At 34.8% G+C, this 23,921-nt stretch overlaps 1 protein-coding gene across 1 annotated transcript; it reads left to right on the forward strand.

Moving 5' to 3' along the window:
• The first annotated feature begins 16,908 nt into the window (after positions 1-16,908).
• Positions 16,909-17,394, forward strand: LOC145266667 (protein CFDP2-like). Its single transcript, XM_080122593.1, has one exon. The coding sequence runs from the start codon at positions 16,909-16,911 to the stop codon at positions 17,392-17,394; it is 486 nt and encodes a 161-aa protein (XP_079978719.1).
• The last annotated feature ends 6,527 nt before the right edge of the window (positions 17,395-23,921 follow it).

Here is a 23,921-nt window from a genome sequence, read left to right on the forward strand (position 1 = left end):
GTACATATTTGTGAATTATTCGATGGATTTTGGCCTTTTTGATTATTTTGGACCATCTTCAAATTACGTGATTTCCTTGGATTTTACTTGTGCAAATGGAAACTCAGTTAACTTTCTTGGAGTTATATTTTATGATTTTACCGTCATTGGATTATTTACCTTTCACCAGACTATCCATTCACGTGTAATCACATTTTTCTTAACCATATTCCCTCTGCTTCACTTTTTGTTATCAAGTAAGATATTTGACTTACTTGTAGTTTCATCGATTCCGCATTTTGCTAATTCCTACCCTCTGATGAGAAGGAAAGTATTTCTTCGAAACTCCGCGGATTAAGGACTATCCACTTATCAAGCGTTTCCTTTTCAGATTAAATATGCATTTATCTCTTTTCAAAGTGTTTTTGGATTTTACCGTCATTGGATTATTTACCTTTCACCAGACTATCCATTCACGTGTAATCACATTTTTCTTAACCATATTCCCTCTGCTTCACTTTTTGTTATCAAGTAAGATATTTGACTTACTTGTAGTTTCATCGATTCCGCATTTTGCTAATTCCTACCCTCTGATGAGAAGGAAAGTATTTCTTCGAAACTCCGCGGATTAAGGACTATCCACTTATCAAGCGTTTCCTTTTCAGATTAAATATGCATTTATCTCTTTTTCAAAGTGTTTTTTTACATATTTTACTATCTTTTTGCTCCCTCTCTCTCTCTCTTTCTGTCTCTCTCTCTCTCTCTCTCTCTCTCTCTCTCTCTATATATATATATATATATATATATATATATATATATATATATATATATATATATATTACAATGATAACAAACAAAATCATATAAATCAAAATTTTATTTCTTTTACTGCGAAAATTGAAAAATGCCCAAAAATATCAAAAATTAAAATTACTTTACTGCATCCCGTACAACACCGGATAGGCACAACTAATATATAGATACGTAAAAACGTGTTCTTTGTCTCGACTCCGACGTGAGTGTTTTAATATGTGTAAGTGGTTTAGAGACTAAAAAGTATTTCAGTTTGACAATATAAACATAGCGGTATTAAGAATATGATAGACACGTGTACATTGGACATAATATGTCTGACACCAGGCATCGCTGGGTCGGAACAGCTAATCTATTCATATAAACTTATCTATGTGTATACGATTATATTTTTATGTGTTCAGGATTAATTCCTCAACTATTTGAATCATTATTAATTTTTAGAATAAAACTGTTAAGTGTAAAGGTTAAAATACGGGCTACATTTAATTTAGTTTATTTTATGCTGTGGGTAAAATAGAATAGAATCCATTTGGGAACATTTATATTGCTGATATAATTGTGAAATTTATCAAAAAGATATCCGGTATCAATTAATAAATATTCATAAAATTTCAATTTCTTTGGAGTATTTTTAATGATTTTAAGGGACATAATATATAAATATAAATGCATTTGCAATAACTTAGTCACGAGAAGCCAATTTAGCAAAATATTCTGAATTTCAAGGTTTACATTTTAAACCATTCTCTAAAATCGAAATCATGTTAGGAAGTTTGATAAAAACTTTGATAACGATTCTATTTTTTTTTCATACATAAAAGTGGTGAAACACTTATTTTCGGATAATTAATTTTATTCTCATCGGACGAGTATCCATCTTGTTAATACAATAGAAAACCGAGCATTAGAGGGCACAATTTAAACGTCTGATTTCACGCAATGACTGTGGATACGTATTATATGCCATAATCAACCTTAGGCATAGTTAAAAATATAAATAAAATACAATAAACCCGAAATAAAATCATATTCTTATCTGTTTCGGTGGCTGTCTGTAACCTAACGTATGTCACCTCAATTAAAACGAGACATGTCCAAACACATTAATAATTGAAACAAAATTAGTAAAATATTTTATCTTTAGCATAAAACTATCTCGAACACATCGAAATCATTAAAAAATTTGCAGTAGAATAAATATGAGAGAAGTGAGTTAATAAAATATGATGAGCTTTTTTACTTCCATACTTTTATCTTTTCTCCTTTTTCTTTCGCCACCCTCTCCATACTCGTTTAGAAAAAAAAATGATTGGTGCTAATATCTTCCGGGTATGATCTTTTTCCTCTACTAACACTCTCTCTCACATTATATATATATATATATATATATATATATATATATATATATATATATACATATATATATATATACATATATATATATGTATATATATATGAAGAGAGAGAGAGAGAAAAGAGACAGAGACAAAGACAAAGAACGTATGCGTTATATATATATATATATATATATATATATATATATATATAAAGCTGAATGTGTGTGTGTGTGTGTGTGTGTGTGTGTGTGTGTGTGTGTGTGTGTGTGTGTGTGATCACGAATAGGCTCCTATATGGTTGACTATTTTAAAAAACTGATTACATATAATGATAGATGTATCGAGACACAGGAATGGGTATGTTTGAGCTGGCAGAACGGTGGTTAATTAAAATTGTGGGGTCTGCGTTCGCGCCTGGTCCAAAAAGTATGGAAATAAAAAAATGTTAAATTTAAAAAAAAACGTTTACAAGGGTTTTTGATATAGATGTACATAAGAATACTTTGATAAGTATGTTTTAACTTAACTAGAGATGGTATAATAAAATTGTGGGGTCTGCGTTCGCGCCTGACCTCCATGAAATGGAAATAGGGACAGACTTTAATAAAGACTTTTCATATCTATCTCTGTAAGTATACTTTGAAAATTATGCTTCAGTTTGATGAAATATGGTACAATAAAATCATGGGGTGTTCGTTCGCACCTGACCTCCATAGAATGGAAATATGTCACAAATTTGCAGCCGCAAACGACGTCTTTCTATAGCAGTTAAGTTATGAATTTTGCAATACTTCTTTTCTAGATGCAAGTGCTAATATTATATTTATTTCAGTTTTTAATCTTTATTTTTATTTCATTGTTTTATTAATTATGTAAATTGTTTTCTTGTGGAAAGATTGCCGAATCTATCTGGCAAGTTTCATTTGAAATAGAGCATAAATAGATCTGAAAATGCTGGTTTTTTACCCTCACCCCCGTCCCACGACACGTTACTACTTATAAAAGAACATGCTTGTCGAAGTAGCGAACTATGTCACGTGATGACTGTTTTCTTTTCAAAAATGAAAACGCTGCATTTTTATTTCAAGCAAAATCAATTCCTCTTTGCAGCCGCGAAGGACGTCTTATTATAGCAGTTAAGTTATGAATTTTGTAATTTCTTTTCTAGATGCAAGTGCTAATATTATATTTATTTCAGTTTTTAATCTTTATTTTTATTTCATTGTTTCATTAATTGTGTAAATGGTTTTTTCGTGGAAAGATGTACCGAATCTATCTGGCAAGTTTCTTTCGAATATATATTTTTGTTTTATTTTTATTTATTTTTTATCATAGATTTTTCTTGTCTATAAATATTTATATTTTCCAAGTTGATAGCATAACAGATTTTGCAATTGTTTTCATTTTCAATTGGTGAGAGGGGAATCTTTCACCTAACCCCCTCTTAAACACGTCAATGGGACTCTTATTAAGTACAATACTTAATATATTTTTTAATAGAGAGTAGAAAACGCATTGTGGATGCGTTATCGGCAGTTTACGTTACTCTCGCTTCTCTTAGTCTCAGTACTCATTTTTAATGAGTGATTTTTCTGACAAAGGGAGAAGAAAAAGCTGTTTTCTAGGTTGGCAGTATTTTTGCGTGAAAAGCCGCTAAGGATGTCGGAAATTTTCTATTTCTATATCTATCCTTATAGCCATGTCCCTAGTAAGGGTGCTGGAGGTAAACGTTTTATCTGGGCTGACGTTATCCGCCTGGTAGTCAGGGACCCGAACCTTGGATTACCCACTAAGAAGGCTGTCCTATCAGCGGGTGCAAAGTACTGGGGCTGCTGTATTGCCATTTGGTGAATGGATTCTGGACCATGCAGTAGCTTCTGGTGGGGCCTCTCGATGCCATGTTACGGCTTTACCTTTTCATGTGCTACATTTCTATTTCTCTCTTACTTTCCCTCTCTGCCCTGCTTCAGGCATATCTGTCGACCTAGTCCACAAATCCCAAAACACCACCATGAAAAGTCTCAATAAAAAACACACGATTAAACCCGGATCTCCAACTTCTAACGTAGACCCCCACTAACAGGCCTCCTTCTCCAACATCAGGCGTCTACGTTCTAATATTCCAGAGGTTGAAACCACATTACAGGAGACTAAACCAGACATATTATTTCTAAGTGAAACTGGCATTGGACAGACTATTTCCCTAGATGAGCTCGTAATTAAAGGTTACTCTAATTTAACTTCCAAATCTGACCCCAAGATCACCCTGGGCATGGAATATGCGCCTATATAAAAGATGGCTTTCCATGTGGTAGGGACATCTCCAGAGAAGATCCTAACTTACCCTATATGTGCTTCCGGGTTGCACTAGCTCAAACTACTGCATTTATATTTGCGCTCTATCGCCCCCACAACAGCGGAGTTACTATCTTTAAAAGCATAGCTGAGAAAATTGACCACGCCCTATCTGCTTATCCTTCAGCTAATATTCATATCTGTGGAGATTTCAATGTTCACAATGTAGAATGGTTAACTCAAACAAGACAGATAACGTGGGGAAGTTCTGTCATGATTTCTCCATTGCTTATGACTTAACTCATATTGTTCACGAACCCACCCGTGTTCCCGATACTGACGGCTAGTATGCAAGTCTCCTAGACCTCTTTCTCACAACTTCCCCTGAACTGTGTTCAGCTTCTGTTCTGTCTCTACTTGGATCTTCTGACCACTCAGTTGTATCAGTTAGGATAAAAATGACTCATAAGTCCCCAGATGTACCTCTTCATCGTACAGTATATCGATACTCTATGGCTGACTGGGATAGCTTCCGCACATTTATATCAGATCTACCTCTGCGTTCCATGTTTACAAAGGATGTGTCCTCTATAGTATCAGACCTGACAGAATGGTTAATTGTAGGTATAGACCGTTTCATACCCTCGAAAAAATTCCAGCAAAAACCTAACAGCTAGCCATGGTTCTCTCCGGAATGTGCTGCTGCCAATGCGCATAGAAATCACTTTTTCCATTGCTTCCAATGTAATAAATGTACTAAGACTAAAGACGCTTTCAGAACTGCCAGCAACCACTGTAAAAAAGTAATAAAGAATGCAAGAGAGTTGTACGCTCAGTCCGTCAAGTCCAAAGTAGCTGAGCAGTGGCTTGGTTCCCACCAGTTTTGGCAAATAGCAAACAGAATCCTGAACAGAAGTGTGTGCTCTATCCCAACTCTCATAAATGGACCTGAGGTAATCTCGTCAGCATCAGACAAAGCCAAACTCTTTGCCAAGAGCTTTGCAGCTAATTCTAACCTTTGCAACCAAGGCTTCCAACCTCCAATATTTCCTCCTGTACGTGATATTGCCAAGCTAATCAAAAACCTTGATTCCAGTAAACCAACCGACCCTGACACTATTCAAATTGTAGTACTCAAAAGATTCAACCAGAACTTGCGCCCATACTTACAAAACTGTTTGTCTTAAGGAAAATTGCTTCCCGTCACCGTGGAAAATCTCATCAGTATGCCCCGTATTTAAGAATTCAGGTGATCGCTCATCTCCCTCACAGTACAGGCCAATAAGTCTCCTGTGCGTCATAAGTAAGTTGCTGGAATCTGTGTTAAATAGAGAAGTAATCTACCATCTTAGCAAAAATAACCTTCTTAGTGACACGCAATATGCTTTCCGTTCTGCTAGATCTACAGCAGATGTGCTTACAGTTATATCTCATAGGATTAGCAAATATCTCGACGGAGGCTTCCTTTCTAGGGCAATTGCTTTTGACATATCAAAGGCCTTTATGGCATAAAAGTTTACTTCACAAGATCTCCAACTATGGTAGAGCTGGAAATGTCCTCTCAATTATTAAATCATTTCTCTCTGATAGGTTCATAAGAGTAGTGGTTGATGGGCAGAAATCAGAAGCTCTTAGTATTAATGCTGGAGTCCTTCAGGGGTTCATCCTAGGCCCTACTCTCTTCCTGATCTATATTAATGATCTTCCAAATCACATCCTTACATCATTCGTAGACATCTATGCCGATGACATTACTATCTATGGTAGCACATCTAAGACCGTAAACGACCAAGTTCTCTCTGATTCTCTCACCTCTGATCTTGAGCAAGTGGTACAATAGGGAAAGAGGTGGCTTGTTACTTTTCATGCATCTAAAACCAAGCTTTTATCTTTACATCATCAATGCTCTGATCCCCATCTGGCATAAATTGAAATGAATGGCTCTCGTCTTGAGGAGGCTCCATGTTTTGACAAGCTTCTGACCTTGCCCTTTACTCCTGATCTTAAATGGAACATGTACATAAAATCCGTTGCCAAGGCCGCTGGAAAATGGTGGGATCCTTCTATCGATCCAGTAGATATCTCACTGCTGATGCAATTCTCTATCTATATAAAAGCCAGGTACGTCACAAGGATGGAGTACTGCTGCCACATCTGGGCAGGAGCTGCTAGAAAGGACTAATCCTGCCTTGATAGAGTTCAAAATAGACTTCGTAGCCTTGTGGGAGATGTCCTTTTCTCTTCCCTGCAACCTCTATCTCACAGAAGAGATGCTGCGAGTTTGTCTCTGCTTTATCGTTATTTTCATGGCAGGTGCTCGGCTAAGCTCCATTCTATGGCCCCCCCTCGCCAAACTTTCACAAGAAACATCCGTCTAGCAGAAAACACTGTCACTAGTTTCCCCCACTCTTTATCTGTGCCTAAACCTAAGCGTAGATTCCATGAGCAAAGCTTCTTTCTTAGAATTGTCTTCCGTTTTTCTGCTTTCCAACTGACTACAATATGGTTGTCTTCAAGTCTAACGTAAAAAAGTTTTTCATGAGCCGTTTCATATAAGTTAATAAATTTACCGAATCTCCATTACTAGCGATTACTATATTGTCAATTTCTACTGTACATTCTTTAGCGCTTATCATCGAGTGGCCCCTTGGCCTTGATAAGTGGTGCTTATGCTGCCTATGTAAAGAAAAAGTTTAACTAGTTTTTTTTAATATAGATCCACAGAATATTGTGATAAATGTTTCAGTGTGAACAGGTATGGAATAATAAATTATGAGGTTTATCTATTTTATTGTTACTTTCATCATATTTTGCTTTGGTTCTGATACCCCCAAATTCGAAGCTATCTCTTTACAACCCTTCGTTTTAATAACCTATCATACTTTCATAAATCAGAGTCCATTTTCTGTAGCCTGTTTTTGAACCCAGTCTACGACGGGTACTTTTGCGTGTATATATATATATATATATATATATATATATATATATATATATATAAGAACTTAATAAATCTTATAAAATAGCCCCTCCTAAGACTTTCCATTAATTCTGAAGCTAACCTTTTACTGACTTCTATGAACATTCATAACTTTACTGAAATAATTTCTCCGGATACTCCTAGATTCACCCTCAAAGATCATAAACCTAATTTCTTTGACAACCCCTCCACCAGATTGATCTGTCCATCTGGCTCTGACTTAGGAGCTGTAAGCAAAAATATCTTAGATAGCATCATCCCTTCTATTAAAGAAAAAGTAGGTTTCCCTCTTTGGCTGAATTGAAATTCCGTAATTAATTGGTTTGTTTCACTTAAAAATAAACTCCTCCTTAACTTCATAACATTTGACATCCAAAATTATTATCAATCAATTTCTCCGATCCTTTTAAATAAGGCTCTTATCTTTGCTAAAAGAAATTCTGACTTAACTAATTTAGAAATAAAATTAATTCTCCTAGCGAGATAGTCCCTTATACATTTTAACAATAAGCTTTGGACTAGAAAGGATACCCCTGATAATTTTGACATCTTGATGGGTGCTTCTGACTCTGCAGAAGTTACAAATTTAGTGGGACTCTTCTTACTGAAAGAACTTAAATACCACTTTAAACATATCCAAGGGGGTCTTTATAGAGACGATGCCCTTTTTACTACAACAGCCAGGCCAAGAGAGTACAACAAAACAATTAAAAAATTACATAACTTCTTCAATAACTTTGGCCTTTCTATAATTATCAAACTAAACAAAAAGACTTAAAATTTTCTAGATGTCACACTTAATCTTAACACCGAAACTCATAGCCCCTATCATAAACCTAATCTTACACTTTTATACGTCCATAAATATTCTAACCACCCCAACTCAATTATTTCTGCTCTTTCTGCTGATAAAAAACTTTTAATCAAAATGTTACTTTCTTCAAGAATGCCTTATGGAACTCAGGACACAAGGAAAAGATTAAATACAACAATTATGCTCCTCCTGCAGGCAACCTTAAATCTGTAATCACACACAATATGACTCGTAAGAAACCAGTTCAAATGACAAGATCTGCCGCTATCAATAACAATGAACCAGTCTACATTTATAATCCAAACCAAAATACTAATCGCGATGCCTCTAACCCACCTAGTCGCATCAGGAGAAAGAAAAATATTTGGTTTAATCCTCCATTTAGCCTAAATGTAAAAACTAATATACCTAACGAATTCTTCAACATTGTACAAAACTCTTTCAAATACCCACACAGATATAGTTCTATTTTCAATAAAAATTCAATCAGGATTTCTTATTCAACAATACCTAATTTAGCACAAAGAATCTTAGCATCTAATAACAAAAAAAATAAATCAGCCCAAAAAATCCCATTCCCAATTAAACACAAAACTAACTGTAATTGTAATAATAAACACACATGCCCACTCAATAATGATTGCATCCATAAAGATGTTATATATTCTTGCACTATTACTGGGCTCCTACGCAATCCTCCCATAACAGACACTAATATTTCGTCTTCAAGTTATTCTTCTTCCCATCCTCCATCTGATATAGTTACTAATCCAATACACCACTCGAGCAACCCTTCCATCTACAATAATACAACTAATAATAATAATAATAATAATAATAATAATAATAATAATAATAATGAGAATAAAAATATTTCTCCTAACAGCCATCCTAACACTAGCAACACTCATTATCCCCTCCAAAATAGACCTCATACAGACATTGTCCCACCATTTGTTTAACACTATGAACAAAATTCAAACTATTTAACTAATACAAATCAGCAAATTAATATTAATACCAGACCTTGAGCTTTTAATAAAGTACATACATATATCGGCGCTACTTCAACATTAATTAAGAAAAGAATATCGAACCACATTTCTTCTTTTAACAACTATAATTCTAATAATAACCAAGGAACTTCTCTAACCACTTAAATTAAAAAACTTAATTCTAACAATACCCCCTTCTCAATCAAATGGACTATCATAAAAAAAAAAGTTAAATCTTATACTCCAGGCTCTAAGTCATGTCGCCTCTGCACAACCGAAGCTATAACTATAATTACTTCCCCTCAAAATAACAATATAATAAATTCTAAAAATGAACTGATCTATTTCTGTAAACATAAGTCCACATTTAATTATGGCAATTTTGAAATCACATAGTTATTACTTTTACATTGTATATAGATATAAAAAAAATTTCTTTAACTTTATCGTTTTTCTACATACTTCTTAATACTTTATAATTTAATAATTATTTATTTTAATTATTTATCTCTTCTTTGCATGGCCAGTTATTTATCTGCATTTTCTGCTTTATTCTTTAAACTTTCCTATCTATCTAATATATTAATCTATCCACATTTTCATATCTTGTATGTATATTTACTTATATTTTACTATATGCATTTTTTTTCTTACTTTTTCCGGAATTTGCAGATACCAGCCATCCTCTCCCCTTAAATAATTTTTATTTTATTTTTTTATTTTATATTTTATATTTTTTTTTTTTTTTTTTTTTTTTTTTTAAATTTCTTATTCTTTTCTATTTATTTATTTATTTTTATTTATTTATTTATTCTTTATTTATTATTTATTTTCTATTTATTAATTTATTTATTTTCCATTTAGTGTCGTCTAACAACTCTTGCTGACATTTTTTAAGTGATGACCTGTACATTTCAGTTGACCTATATTATTTTGCCCTATATATTTTTTCGCGCCTTTAACATTTCCTGTCTGGGTCATTTTGACTTTTGTTTCCCTTTATTTTATATTTTATATTTAACTTTATCATCTTTTTTTCTCCTCTTTCTCTACCTTGATCTTTCTTCTTTATTTTTATGTCTCGAAAGTAGAGTGGAAAGCATATCTTATTTTTCTTTTATTAATATTATTGAAATCTTTTCTTTTTTTCCTAGTACACATTTTTGTGAATTATTCCATGGATTTCTGTCTTTGGCTTATTATGGACAATCTTCTTCCAATTACGGGATTTCCTTGGATTTTACTTGTACAAATGGAAATACTTTTAACTTTCTTGAAGTTTTACATTTGGATTTTACCGTCACTGGATTTTATATCTTCCACCAGACTATCCATTCACGTGCAATCACCTTTTTCTGCACCATATTCCCTCTGCTTCATTTTTTTGTTTTCAAGTAAGATCTTTGACTTACTTGTTGTTTCATCAAATAATTCTGCATGCAAAATCCGATCCCGCATTTTGCTAATTCCTACCCTCTGATGAGAAGGAAAGTATTTCTTCGAAACTCCGCGGATTACGGATTATCCATTTATCTAGTGTTTCCTTTTCAGATTAAATATGTTTTTAGCTTATTTCAAAGTGTTTTTAACATATTTTATTAACTGTTGCTCATATTATAAGCTCTATTTCCTATTTGGTTTCATCGAGCTTTTACATCTGGCAGAGATAATTTTATAAATATTAATTCTTTAATATTTATAATATACTTTAATTTTACCATCTTGGATCATTTTGGTAAATTTAATTGTAATTTTTATTTTATTTTATATATATATATATAATCTATGAATATTTATTTTATATATATATATAATCTATGAATATTTATTTTATATATATTATATATAATCTATGAATATTTTCTACATTGTGCATAATTGTGTAGCATTAAGGGTGAAAAGGTTCTAGCATATGCACGCATATATATATATATATATATATATATATATATACATGTGTGTGCGTGTGTGTATATGAAAGAGATTAAGCGTTAATATATATATATATATATATATATAAAATATACGTTAAATTTATATAGAAATGTTATCCCCCACGCTAAAATGTTTAATTTTATATATATATATAAATTTATATATATATATATAAATTCATATATATATATATATATATATATATATATATATATATATATATAAAATATACGTTAAGTTTATATAGAAATGTTATCCCCCACACTAAAATGTTACATTTTTTTCCAAATTTCCCCTTTCATATTATTTATAAAGACTGCTTAAATGTATTAGGCCACAAAAAGATGGTTTTATTTTTTTTAGGGGTTAAACGACACTGGGTCACGTCGTAAAAATTGACCATTTTTAATTTAAGATATTAAATAAATTATAAAGAAAATCTGTTTCGCGGGCAATTAAACACACTGGCTATAGTATAATCATTTGTTGCCAAAAAGTGGGTGCTCATGTTACGTTAAATTTATATAGAAATGTTATCCCCACGCTAAAATGTAAAAAAAAAAATTTCAAAATTTCTCCTTTCATATTATTTATAAAGACTGCTTAAACGTATTAGGCCACAAAAAGCTGGTCTTATTTTTTTTTTAGGGGTTAAACGACACTTGATCACGTCATAAAAATTGAACCATTTTTAATTTAAGATATTAAATAAATTATAAAGAAAATCTCTTTCACATGCAATTAAACACACTTGCTATTGTATAATTATTATAAGTCCTGGGCAACACTGATTGAATTTTATAAACAAAAAAAAAAGATGATTTTGCTCAGATGGAAAATTGACCCTATGTCTGACTAACTCTGCCCTCGTGGGGATGCAAGTAAATGAGGACATTAGTTTTAATTATTTTTCTCGGTAAATATGAAAAATCACTACACCCTCGAAAATTCCTTTAAAATTAGCACTTTTAAAGGTTTTTCGAACGTGCTAAAATAACGTTTAAAATTACGAGGTAAAAAATGAGTAGTTTCCAAGATATGAAGAAAAGTTAGTTTCAGAAAAGTAGGGGTCACTTTTCTATAATAATTTAACGTAAAATGAGCATCCATAGTAATTGTCTGTATTTTTGAGATGAGGTGTTTTCATTGATTGAGATTGTCGGACTGACTTCCTCATCTTGGTTGTTATTGTCACAACGTTTCGGCCGTTTTACCCTCACCTGACGAAGGCCGGAGGGCAAAACGGCCGAAACGTTGTGACAATAACAACCAAGATGAGGAAGTCAGTCCGACAATCTCAATCAATGAACATTCATTTTATGATTATCATTTTTTGGGGGGAGAGGCTGCCGGTTTATATATATATATATATATATATATATATATATATATATATATATATATATATATATATATGGAGGGGGATATTCGATGTAGAACTTGTATAGTTTTTCAACAGGTGTTTCTGCAGTGTAATTAACCGTTTTAACGTAAGTAACGCATCAACATCAACAAAAGAACCATTTAATATTTGACAAAAATTCTGTTTGCATTTGGTGGGAAGCGATATAGGGGTGGAGAGGTGTTGTGGCGGTCACAGCCGGTGGCCATAAACTGGGTGCATTTCTTCATATCCTATAACCTACTTGTTTCCTGGAATTTTTAACATTAATGGTAATTTTAAAAGATTTTTCGAGGGTGGAAAGAAAATCTTCCCCCCCAACACACACCCACACACACACACACACACACACACACACACACACTCTCTCTCTCTCTTTCACACACACACGCACTAACGCTACTACTTTATATATATATATATATATATATATATATATATATATATATATATATATATATATATATATTAAAGCATGGTTGCCCGGGTCGACATAAATTTCCGTTTTGAACACACTTACTATACAAAGGATATTAATCATTTTCATCGTGGGTAACGTCGATACCTCCCCCCTCACACACAACAATTTCAAAAATAAAAGAACAGATAAAAAAAACATGTAAATGTCCCCCCCCCCCCAAAAAAAAAGAAGTACGTGATACCCTCTCCACCAGGTGAGATTCTAACAATAGTAAAAATCATTTATTTATGGGCGTCCGAAATGGCTGCCCTTAAAAATATTCGAAGGGAATGCGGTATTATATCGGAGCACACTTACACATTTGCCTTACCCTATCTCCTCCCTCTTTGCCGTCGATGGATGTTCAACAGTCAACCGAAGCAAAAGATTCCTAAGGAAATATCCTTATCTCGAGAAATTTCTTCAATGAACAGCCGTAAAAAAATAAAACAAAATCTATATCTATTATATATATAAAAGTGAACGTGTGTGTGTGTGTGTGTGTGTGTGTGTGTGTGTGTGTGTGTGTGTGTGTGTGTGTGTGTGTGTGTACATTTTCCAACGCAATTTTCAGTCTACACACTCGAAATTTGATATACAGGTTACTGAGATTTGGGAAAATTTTTGTAATCCGTTTTCGGCCAGAAATTTGGCTGTTAAGGAGTCAAAGTTTAACGATTTGACCTTTGAGAACTCAACCAAACTCATCCGCCAATTTTGGGTCTAAACGTTTGAAATTTTAGATATAGGTTCCATGGATCTAATTTAATAACTTGATTTGAGCCCAAAACAATAAATGTTAAGAGGTCATAATAGGGGTCAAAGTTTTAAAAATTGCCGTTTTTTTTTTGTGTGTTTTTGTTTTTTTGCTCACCATACACTTCCGAACACCCAGGCAACGTCGGGCTGAAATGCTAGTATCTATAAAAGTGAACGTGTCTATCTGTGTGTGTCTGTTTGTGTACATTTCCCTACGCAATTACTCTTTCAATTTTAAGTCTACAGACTCGAAATTTGATATACAGAGTACTGAGATTTGGGAAAATTTTTGTAATCCGTTTTCGGCCAGAAATTTGGCTGCTAAGGGGTGAAAGTTCAACGATTTGACCTTTGGGAACTCTACTAAACTCCTCCGATAATTTTGGGTCTAAACATATGAAATTTTAGATATAGGTTCCTTGGAGATTTCTTCGGTCTCTACCAAATTACTCAGACAATTTCTGATCTAAACATTTGAAATTATACATAAAGGGTATTCAGATATAGGGCAAGCTTTTTAATCTGTTTGGGTCGAGAATTTGAGCTACCAATATATAAATGTCTGTATGTATGTTTGCATGTCTGCCTAAAAATTTCGACAGAGGGAACGGATTTTCACAGGATCAATATCGCTTTGAAGTTCGACCCTTCAGACGAAAAATTCCGAAAAATTGGCTAAAAACATTAATTTCTTCACGCTTAACTATGCACTTTTCTACATGGAGGGGTCGCTTTTTTCTTTGATATTTTCGATAATCATCCCCTCTTTTCGATTGTCTAGCCTTAATTTAAACCTACGTCACTTCCGGTTTAGCGGTGGTTGTAACAGCAAAGACGCCACGTTTTCCCTCCGTTCTTTTCCTCCTTCGCGGTACGGGTTCGAGCTTGCCTTCCTACTACGACTTTTTTTTTGCTCAACACACAGCTCCAAACACTCGGGTAATGCCGGGCATCTATGCTAATATATATATATATATATATATATATATATATATATATATATATATATATATATATATATATATATATATATATTGTGTTCGATTATTATTATTATTATTATTATTATTATTATTATTATTATTATTAATGTTCTTTTGTTGTTCATGTTATAAGAAGAATAAGAGTCTTAGTGAGAGATTAGAGTCTTAATCATGTTGTTGGAACAGATGCTAGTTATTATATATATTCATTGTGAGTGTTCATATTGTTGAGATGTTTATATTGTAAGGGATGGGATGGAGACATTAACAAGTATATATATAAAGAGAGAGAGAGAGTACATATAAGTACACTTTTAGAGGCGATTTCATATCTAGATAGATAGACCGAGAGATTGGCATTTATGCTTTTGACAGTTCTGTGTGAAACGGGAGTGTTTATATAACATAAATAGTTTGACACATTTACTTTCTAACACATATATTTTAGATGCTGATTTTATCAAATGTTTCTTATACATAAATGGACAATACCTTTTCTCGTTGTAATGATGAACACAGAAGACGGCAGTTATGAAAAACATGATGATCATTTATTTCTTCCATATGACCGGTCAATGACTTTGCATCCAGGAATTCAAAGTTTCTTCTTTACATCTTCTTCTAAAACCCTTTCGCTTCCAGGCGGTGCCAAGGTTCGGCCTGAACCTCTCTGCGTCCCTGATCGGACTCTCGTTTAACTTTCCGACTCTCTGACTCTCTCTAACTCTCTCTAACTAACTCTAACTTCGAACTCTTTCCTATATTTAGAAATCACATGTATGTCTGGCCAACATGACTATAATTCACGTGTCATCAACATGCGCGATTTGCACGTTTTTGAAACATTTTGATGACCAGGAAATTTCCCATTTCCTTTGTTGTTTTACAAAGGAATTTAACCGACTTATCTAATTCATATAACCCGTATTTTATTATTCATTCTACTTAACAATGTGCATAGTTTCCAGCCAAATTTGTATTTATTAAATATTTTATCAGAATCAACAATTTACTGGACATTCCATTTAAAACCTATTGTTCTTTAAAACTTATCTCCAGGGTTCGATTCCCGTTTTCTCTGATTTTATTTTCATTTACTAATTCTCTTTATTTTTACTTACATGAAAAAGGGAACAAGCCTTTTTCATGTAACATATATATATATATATATATATATATATATATATATATATATATATATATAAATGGCGTACGAACCCTCCTTTTTGGGAGGATCAACGGCCAACTAGTATCATGTGCGTGTGTGTGGGCGTGCGTGTGTGTGTGTGTGCGTGTGTGTGCGTGTGTGTGAGCCTATAAGCACCAGTCGCATGGGTTGTGTGGTTGTTTATAACTAAACGTTTATAATAGGAAGTTTCCCTGGATCTGTGGATGTATATGTTGTTGGGTGGGTGTCTATAAATATACAGGTGCATCTATGCATCTATGCTGGTTCATGGAGGCTTTTAAGATGTGAATATGTGGTTATGTATATATTTGTACATGGGCGTATGCTGGTTGGTGCATGGATACCGATGTGCTTTCTGTGTGTTTATGAATATAGGTGCTTGCGGGTATACGCATATACATATGCGTGTCTGTATATACGTGTGTGTGTGTGTGTGTGTGCGTGCGCGCGCGCGATCGATTCCATAACGCGATCCAGTGCATCTCTTGGTCTGTCATCCACCACTACTGCGGAACTGATTACCCAAGGGCTTGGCAGATGTACGGAAGTGTAGCTGTCAGTCAAGACTCTGTGCTGGCCTCCAGGCGGACGCCACTGGAAACTGAACTTCAGGCTAACAGTGCGGGGATCTATGGGAAGCTCAACCCAGACAGAAAAAACAGAAACTGTGACGCTCTGTTAAAGCAGTTTGAGAAAGTTGATAACACTCATTCTGGCTAGTCACTGCGACCAATGAGCTGCCGACTCGTCTTGGGCAATCCTTGCCAGTCTTGCGTACCCCATTGGGAGAGAGGGGTGAAATGGCAACTGACAAACCCCACTTCATCCTTAAACTATCTTGTCAGAAAATTCCTTACGAACCATAAAACGAAAACAGAAAAATAACTCATACTGGCAGGGCGTCTCCCAGGATAATAAGGCCCACAATACACCCAACTTCAAGTTTGCATCGTGGAACATACGAACGATGCTAGACAGGTCTGATTCGGCACGACCAGAAAGAAGAAGTGCGATTATATCGTGCGAATTAGAAAAATATGACATCGATGTTGCTGCCCTGAGTGAAGTCAGGTTCAAAGAGAGCGGTTCCATTAGAGAGTCCGGCTACACCATTTACTGGAGTGGCATGGCCTATAGTGAGAGAAGCGAGTCCGGTGTCGGACTAGCCATCAAAAACGAACTAGTGACGAAACTGATAGAAGTGCCCCATACGATAAATGACAGGCTGATGACACTCAGGCTACCTTTATCAGAAGACCGTTGGTGTACCTTGATAGCTATATATGCTCCGACTATGACAAACTCTCGGGAAACTATTGATATATTCTACCATCAGTTAGACAGTACATCTGCATCCGTACCAAAACTGGATAAGATCATGCTCATGGGAAACTTTAACGCCAGGGTAGGACAGGATTATATCACCTGGCCCAGAGCACTAGGGAAGTATTGATACGGGAAAGTCAACTCAAATGGGGAGCTCCTCCTTTCACTTTGCACTGAGCATCAGCTTTGCATCACAACCACCTTCTTTAAACACAAGCCTGTTAACAGGAACTCCTGGATGCACCCCAGAAGTAAACATTTGCACCTCATTGACTTCGTCATCACTCGTCAACGTGACCTTCCAGATATCCTGGACACGAGAGCAATGAGGGGAGCAAACTGCAACACTGACCATATTATGATCCGGACACAAGCGAGATACAAACTGAGACGCAAACTAAAGATAAAGAACCCCCCCCCCCCCAAGAAGCTGGATGTCAACGGCTTGAAACGTCAAATAGTAAAAGAAGAGCTGGTGAATGCTCTCAATGAGAGACTTGCTGAACCAACCGGAGATGTAAACACAGATTGGCTGCCCTTCAAAGAAACTGTTTATGAAACATCCAAAGAGTGCTTCGGGCTGGTCAGGAAACGCCATGAGGACTGGTTCGATGAGAACTGCGAAGAAATCAAGCATCTCATCAACCAGAGAAACGCTGCAAGAAGTTCAATGGTGTTCAGGAACACTAGATCCATCAAAGCAAAGTACGCTAAGGCAAACAGCAAGCTCCAGAGCAGATGTAGAGAACTTAGGAACAGTTGGTGGATGGCTAAGGCTGCTGAACTACAGATTCTGGCTGACACCAATGACATGAAGGGTTTCTATGGGAGTATGAAAGCAGTCTGGGGCCCAAATGTGAGCCACCCCGATCAACTACTTGCAAGCGACAATTCCACTCTCTTCACTGACAAATGCGAGCTTCTAAAACGATGGACTGAGTATTTCAAAACATTGCTAAACGAGACGCCAGACATTGACGAACGAGCAATAATCAACCTGGAGCAGTTCCCGACACAGCATTAGATGGACAGATGCCCTGACTCAGATGAAATCTGCAAAGCAGTGCTGATGTTACAGCATGGCAAATCAGCTATGTCTGACGGCATATACCCTGAGATCATCAAGCGAGGAGAACAAAAACTACTTAGCACTCTCTGCACAATCATACAGAGTGTCTGAACCACTGCAACTGTCCTTCAAGATTGGAAAGACTTACAGCTAGTGACCATATTCAAAAAGGGAGATCGTAGGCTGTGCGGTAACTACAGGGGTATATCACTGCTCTCAGTCCCTGGGAAAATGTTCGCTCGTGTTCTCCTGAACAGGTTTACAGCGCACGCTGAAACCTTGCTACCTGAGACACAATGTGGATTCCGTGCAAACAGAGGCACAGCGGATATAATCTTCTCACTCAAACAGATCTAGGAGAAGTGTTTGGAGTAAAATATGGAACTGTACATGATCTTTGTGGATTTTACGAAGGCTTTCGACACGGTGGATCGAAGCACTCTTTTGGAAGTCTTGCTGAAGCTTGGCTTTCCTGCACACTTCACCAGCCTTGTCAGGGCCCTTCATTCAGGCATGAAAGCCACAGTAAAGCTGAAGGGCGAGCTCTCCGATCCGTTCGACGTGCAGAATGGTGTCAGACAGGGCTGCTTCCTCGCTCCCACCCTCTTCTCACTCTACCTGTCAGTTGTACTTCGGTATGCCTTTAGAAATTGTAATAAGGGTGTTTTTATACGATCTAGGCCGGAAGCAGACCTTTTCAATGTCAATCCATACAAATCCGCAAATAGAACAACAAAGATACTCGTACGGAAACTCATGTTTGCTGATGACACCGCATTTGTAGCGCATAGTCACGAGGATGCTCAGGACATAATAACTCGCTTCGCAGGATCAGCCAAGGCCTTTGGATTGAAGATTAACATCAAGAAAACCAAAATGATGTACCAACAATCCCCTGGATCATCAGTAATAAGACAGCCAATTAAGATTCAAGAACAGGAGCTTTATAATGTCAGCAAATTCAAATACCTAGGGACCACGGTCATGAACAACAACAAAATGGACGAGGAGATTTCTACAAGAGTGGTGAACGCCTCCATATCCTATGGAAAACTCAAATAGAAGGTCTGGCAAAATAAAGACCTGAATTTCAGAACTAAATGCTTGGTGTACCGCGCCATCGTCCTCTCGTCACTCTTATACGGTGCAGAAACTTGGCCAGTATACAAACTGGTAGTCCACAAGCTCAACACCTATATGATGAGACACCTCCGGCAGATTTTAAATGTCAAGCAACAAGGAGATCCTATCACAAGCCAACCTCCCAAGCATGTATGACCTGCTCATCCAGAAAAACCTGAGATGGGCCGGGCACGTAAACAAAATGGAGAACTCCCGACTACCAAAACAGATACTGTTTTCACAACTGGAGGATGGGGTACGAGGCATAGGCAGACCTAAGCTCAGGTTTCGTGACACCGTCAAACGAAATCTAAAGGACAGGTTGATCCCTACTGGAAGCTGGTAGACCCTCAGTCGCCACCGTGACAAGTGGAGACTGATAGTTCACAGGAAGTCGTCTTCGGACACGAAGGACAGCACATGATGCTGATGCTGATATATATATATATATATATATATATATATATATATATATATATATATATATATATATATTAAGTAATGTGATTTACAATTTAAAATTTAAAATTGAAAAATTAAAAAAAAATTTTTAAATTTAAAAATCAAATTTCAATCAAATTAAAAATCAGTTTCATAAGAAGGAACAACAACAAAATCAATTATCTGTACGATCGTTTCGGAAATCCGTGCTTTTTATTGTAGTATACATGAAGTTATGTAGAACAATTATATATAGTTTTTTTGGTAAGCACGGTCTCCTCATCAGCAAATTTAGGAGGATTTTTATTGAATTTAAAAGACACCATAAATAAACCTAGCATTAAAAGTAAGGCAGATGAATCTGAAAAAATTGAAATAAAAGGTTTGGATTTAAAATTTATAAGAAAATTAATATGGGTTAGAGATAGAAATGAGTAGAAAAAAAATATGTATTTTTGAATTTACATAATAAATTTGATTAAAAATATATAGAGATAGTTACCTTTTAGTTTTTCTTTTTTTGAAATCAGGAACTGTGTTTAAAGTAGTCATTTAGATGTCTGCTATAGCTTTTTATTTTATTGAATGATGAATTTTAAAAGGGCGACGCTCGTGCAATAAATTGTTTCCGTTAGCGTATTTTTGATTTAAAGACGCTACAGTTTATATATATAGAGAGAATATTTGTTTTACAAGTTTTTAAGGGGAGATAATTGTCATGTGTTATTGACTTTATTTATTATTTGTTTTACGGGTCTAAGGGAGGTAATTGGTCTAACTTAATTTATTTTAAAAAAACAATTGTAATCTATTTTTACTAATGATTAATTTTTATGATTTAAGGTGGTTTATATTTATTAAATTTAAACCAACGTTTATGATTACATGTCAGAAGCCCCTGTCTTGAATTTAATAGTTTGGTTGTACTTTTTATATCTTCATATTTTAAAATTTTTAGGGTTTCTTTTGTACATAGTGCACAAAATTTATCTCCTGGTTTATATGATTTGCAAGTCTCAATTATTTGCCATTTTAAGTTGAAAGAAATATTGCTATTTTTTAGTAGCCAAATATAGTTGGATAGAGTAGTTTGGTTTGATAGAGAGTTATTTTTAAAAGAATGTTTGTGCGTTGAAATTCTGTTTTATTAGGCCAGATGTGGAACCAATATATATTACCTCTTGATTATTGTGATTATTTTCCGTTAGGTCTATTGTTGGATTATTATGTGGTGGGTTGATTAGTAATTGATCGGTAGATTGGTTTAAGTTGGTGTTATTATTTAATCTGGTAGTTGAGTTATGGCTGTTAATAGGTTCTTGTAGATTTGGAGTTTTTGATACTGTGCAGCTATAGATAACATTTTTAATTTTACATGAGCCTTGTAGGGGACATTTATTTTTTCTTCTACAGTTACAGTCCGATGTATTTTGTATAGTTGTATTTTGTAGTTTATTAATTTTCTTATTATTAGAGCTAATTATTTTCTGATGAAGGTTAGGCATAGTAGAGTAAGAGACTTTAATTGTGTTCTTATTGAAAATTTTATTATATCTATGGGGGGCTTTCAAGTTCTTATCTAATATTTTAAAAAATTCTCTGGCTATGTTTGTTTCTAGGTTTTTGGAATACGGGGGTTGAACCATAGGATCTCCTTGTGTCTATTCTTACGTTTACGGGTTTTAGTTTGCTGTTTATTTGTATTATTATCTAATATTTGTAGTTTGGTTTTATCTTTTTTTGTCTCTTGGTTATTTTTCTTAACTCGTATACGGGAAGACATTGCCATATTATATGTTATTACGCTCTTAATAGGTTTATTTTTAATGCAGTTTATGTTTCTATCATTTTCATTTATGAATTTAATTTGTGAATTATATCCAGAGTTTTTAAGGGCTTCATTATAGTATTTTTATTATAGTATTTTTCATTTTTGGTAAATATTGATTTAAATTTTAAATCAATATTTACCAAAAATGAAAAATACTATAATGAAGCCCTTAAAAACTCTGGATATAATTCTGGATATAATTCTCGGCTCTTTGGTATCACTTTTCTATTGGGAGGAACGGTGATGAGACAATAGGGGGATGTGTGATGGGGGTGTAGAACTTGTAGATATGCAGCTTCGGTGTTCTTCATTCCTTGTAACGCTTATTCGTTATATTGTCTTCTTGTATTATTCTCCACATTCAAGGGTTTTCCTTAATATTTCAGTCGTTTTCATTGTCGTTAGTCGTTGTACTTTTGCAGTTATTCCTGATTCCAATTTCTGCCATTCGTTTTTCGAAGTTTGTCGGGATTGTTCCTAGTGCTCCTACTTCGTTTCTCCTTTTCTTTTATACTCACCCTGTGGTCAACTGGAACATCAAAGTCTACGGTTTGACAGGATTTTTCTTTCTTGTTAATTATTACAACATCTGGTCTTCTTGCTTGGATGGGTTTGTCCGTCTGTATGTCCATGTCCCATAGGATTTTGTGGATCTTGTTTTCGAGTGCTGTTGCGGGTTTATGCTTGTACCATTTGTCTGTACGCTCAAAATTCAGTCATTTGCACAATTTCCAGTGCACCGCCCTCCCAACTTGGTCATGCCTGTTTTTGTATTCCCTTTGGGCCAATTTGCTGCATTCACTTACTATATGGTTTATCGTTTCGTCTCTTTGTCTACAGAGTCTGCATTTGCTGTTTTGTGTTTTATCGATCCTTGCTTTGATATGGTTGGTTCTTATCAAGTTATCTTGTGCTGCAGTTATTAAAGATTCAGTTTCTCGGTTTATATATCCTTTTCGCATCCATGTCCAAGTGTTTTCGTTATTCTCATCTTTTGTCAGTCTTATGAATCTTCCGTGGAGTTGTTTCTCTTCCCTTTTCTCTTTTCTCGTGTTGTCATTTGTTTCTCTGTTTTCTGTTTTGTTGTTTTTGTTTTCAGTGTCCTTCGCTGCCATAATTATCCTTTCAGTGTTTTGCGTTATCATCATCATCACCATGATCATGATCATGATGATGATCATCATCATCATTATCATTCTTATTATTATCCGTTTTTTTTATAAATAAATCCGTATTTCGTATGGTTTTCCCTAGCTTATATATAACCATTGGATGATGTTCTTTTATTTTAAGTTCATTTGGTAATAATGGTATGATTATTGGATTCTTAAATATTTTAGGTAAATTTATATGATCGAATCCCTTACTCCCATAAAAAAAAACTACACACACATTTCGAGATTTATTTTTTTTAATATCCTTGATACCCTCAACCGGTGGCTTATATAATTTTGTATCAATTATATCCATAATATATTCATTATATATATATATATATATATATATATATATATATATATATTGTATTCTCCCTCGCCTTCGGCCACTTTCTCTTTGTCTATCTCCTCCTTTATCTCTTTTATTTCCCTCCCTCTGCCTCTCCCAATCTCAATCTATCTTTTCCTTTTCGTCTCTTTCTCTTTTTTTTTCATTTGTCTCTATTTCTCTATTTCTCGCTTACTGTATCCGTTTACGTCTCTCTCCTTGTTTATCTCTCTCAAACTCTCTTAAGTGTTTCTCCATCTGTTTTAATTTAGATCTATTCCTCTTTGTATACCCACTATCTATCTTTCTCCATCTCTTTCACCCACCCACCCTTTCTATCTCTCACACACCGTCGATCTCTGCTTATTTTCGTTTCACACTCCTCTTGATTTTCTCTCTCAATCTCACCCTCTGTCTCTCTGTCTCTGTCTGTTTCTCTCTCTCTCTCTTTCTCTCTCTCTCTCTCTTTCTCTCCTTCCTTCTCTGTCTCTTCCTCTTGCTCTGCCTGTCGGTTAGCTTAGAGTCATCTTAGACGTAAAAATGGTATTTGATAGGGTCTTGCATAAACAAACATTCATCATTATAAGATGAGAATTGACCTACAAACACTAACATTACATGCTTATACAAGCATCAGCGTAGAAAGTCCTTATTTCTGCCGATCCAAGGATTCAAATCTAATCACAAAATCAGCTTTGACTCTGTT

The sequence above is a fragment of the Euprymna scolopes genome, chromosome 41 (genome assembly GCF_053919585.1).
Source record: "Euprymna scolopes isolate OS-2025 chromosome 41, ASM5391958v1, whole genome shotgun sequence".
In the NCBI taxonomy this organism is placed as follows: domain Eukaryota; kingdom Metazoa; phylum Mollusca; class Cephalopoda; order Sepiida; family Sepiolidae; genus Euprymna; species Euprymna scolopes.

Bases quoted from the DNA above. Each gene is read 5' to 3' on its own strand.
- LOC145266667 (XM_080122593.1), top strand. From the start codon at position 16,909: ATGCTAGACAGGTCTGATTCGGCACGACCAGAAAGAAGAAGTGCGATT.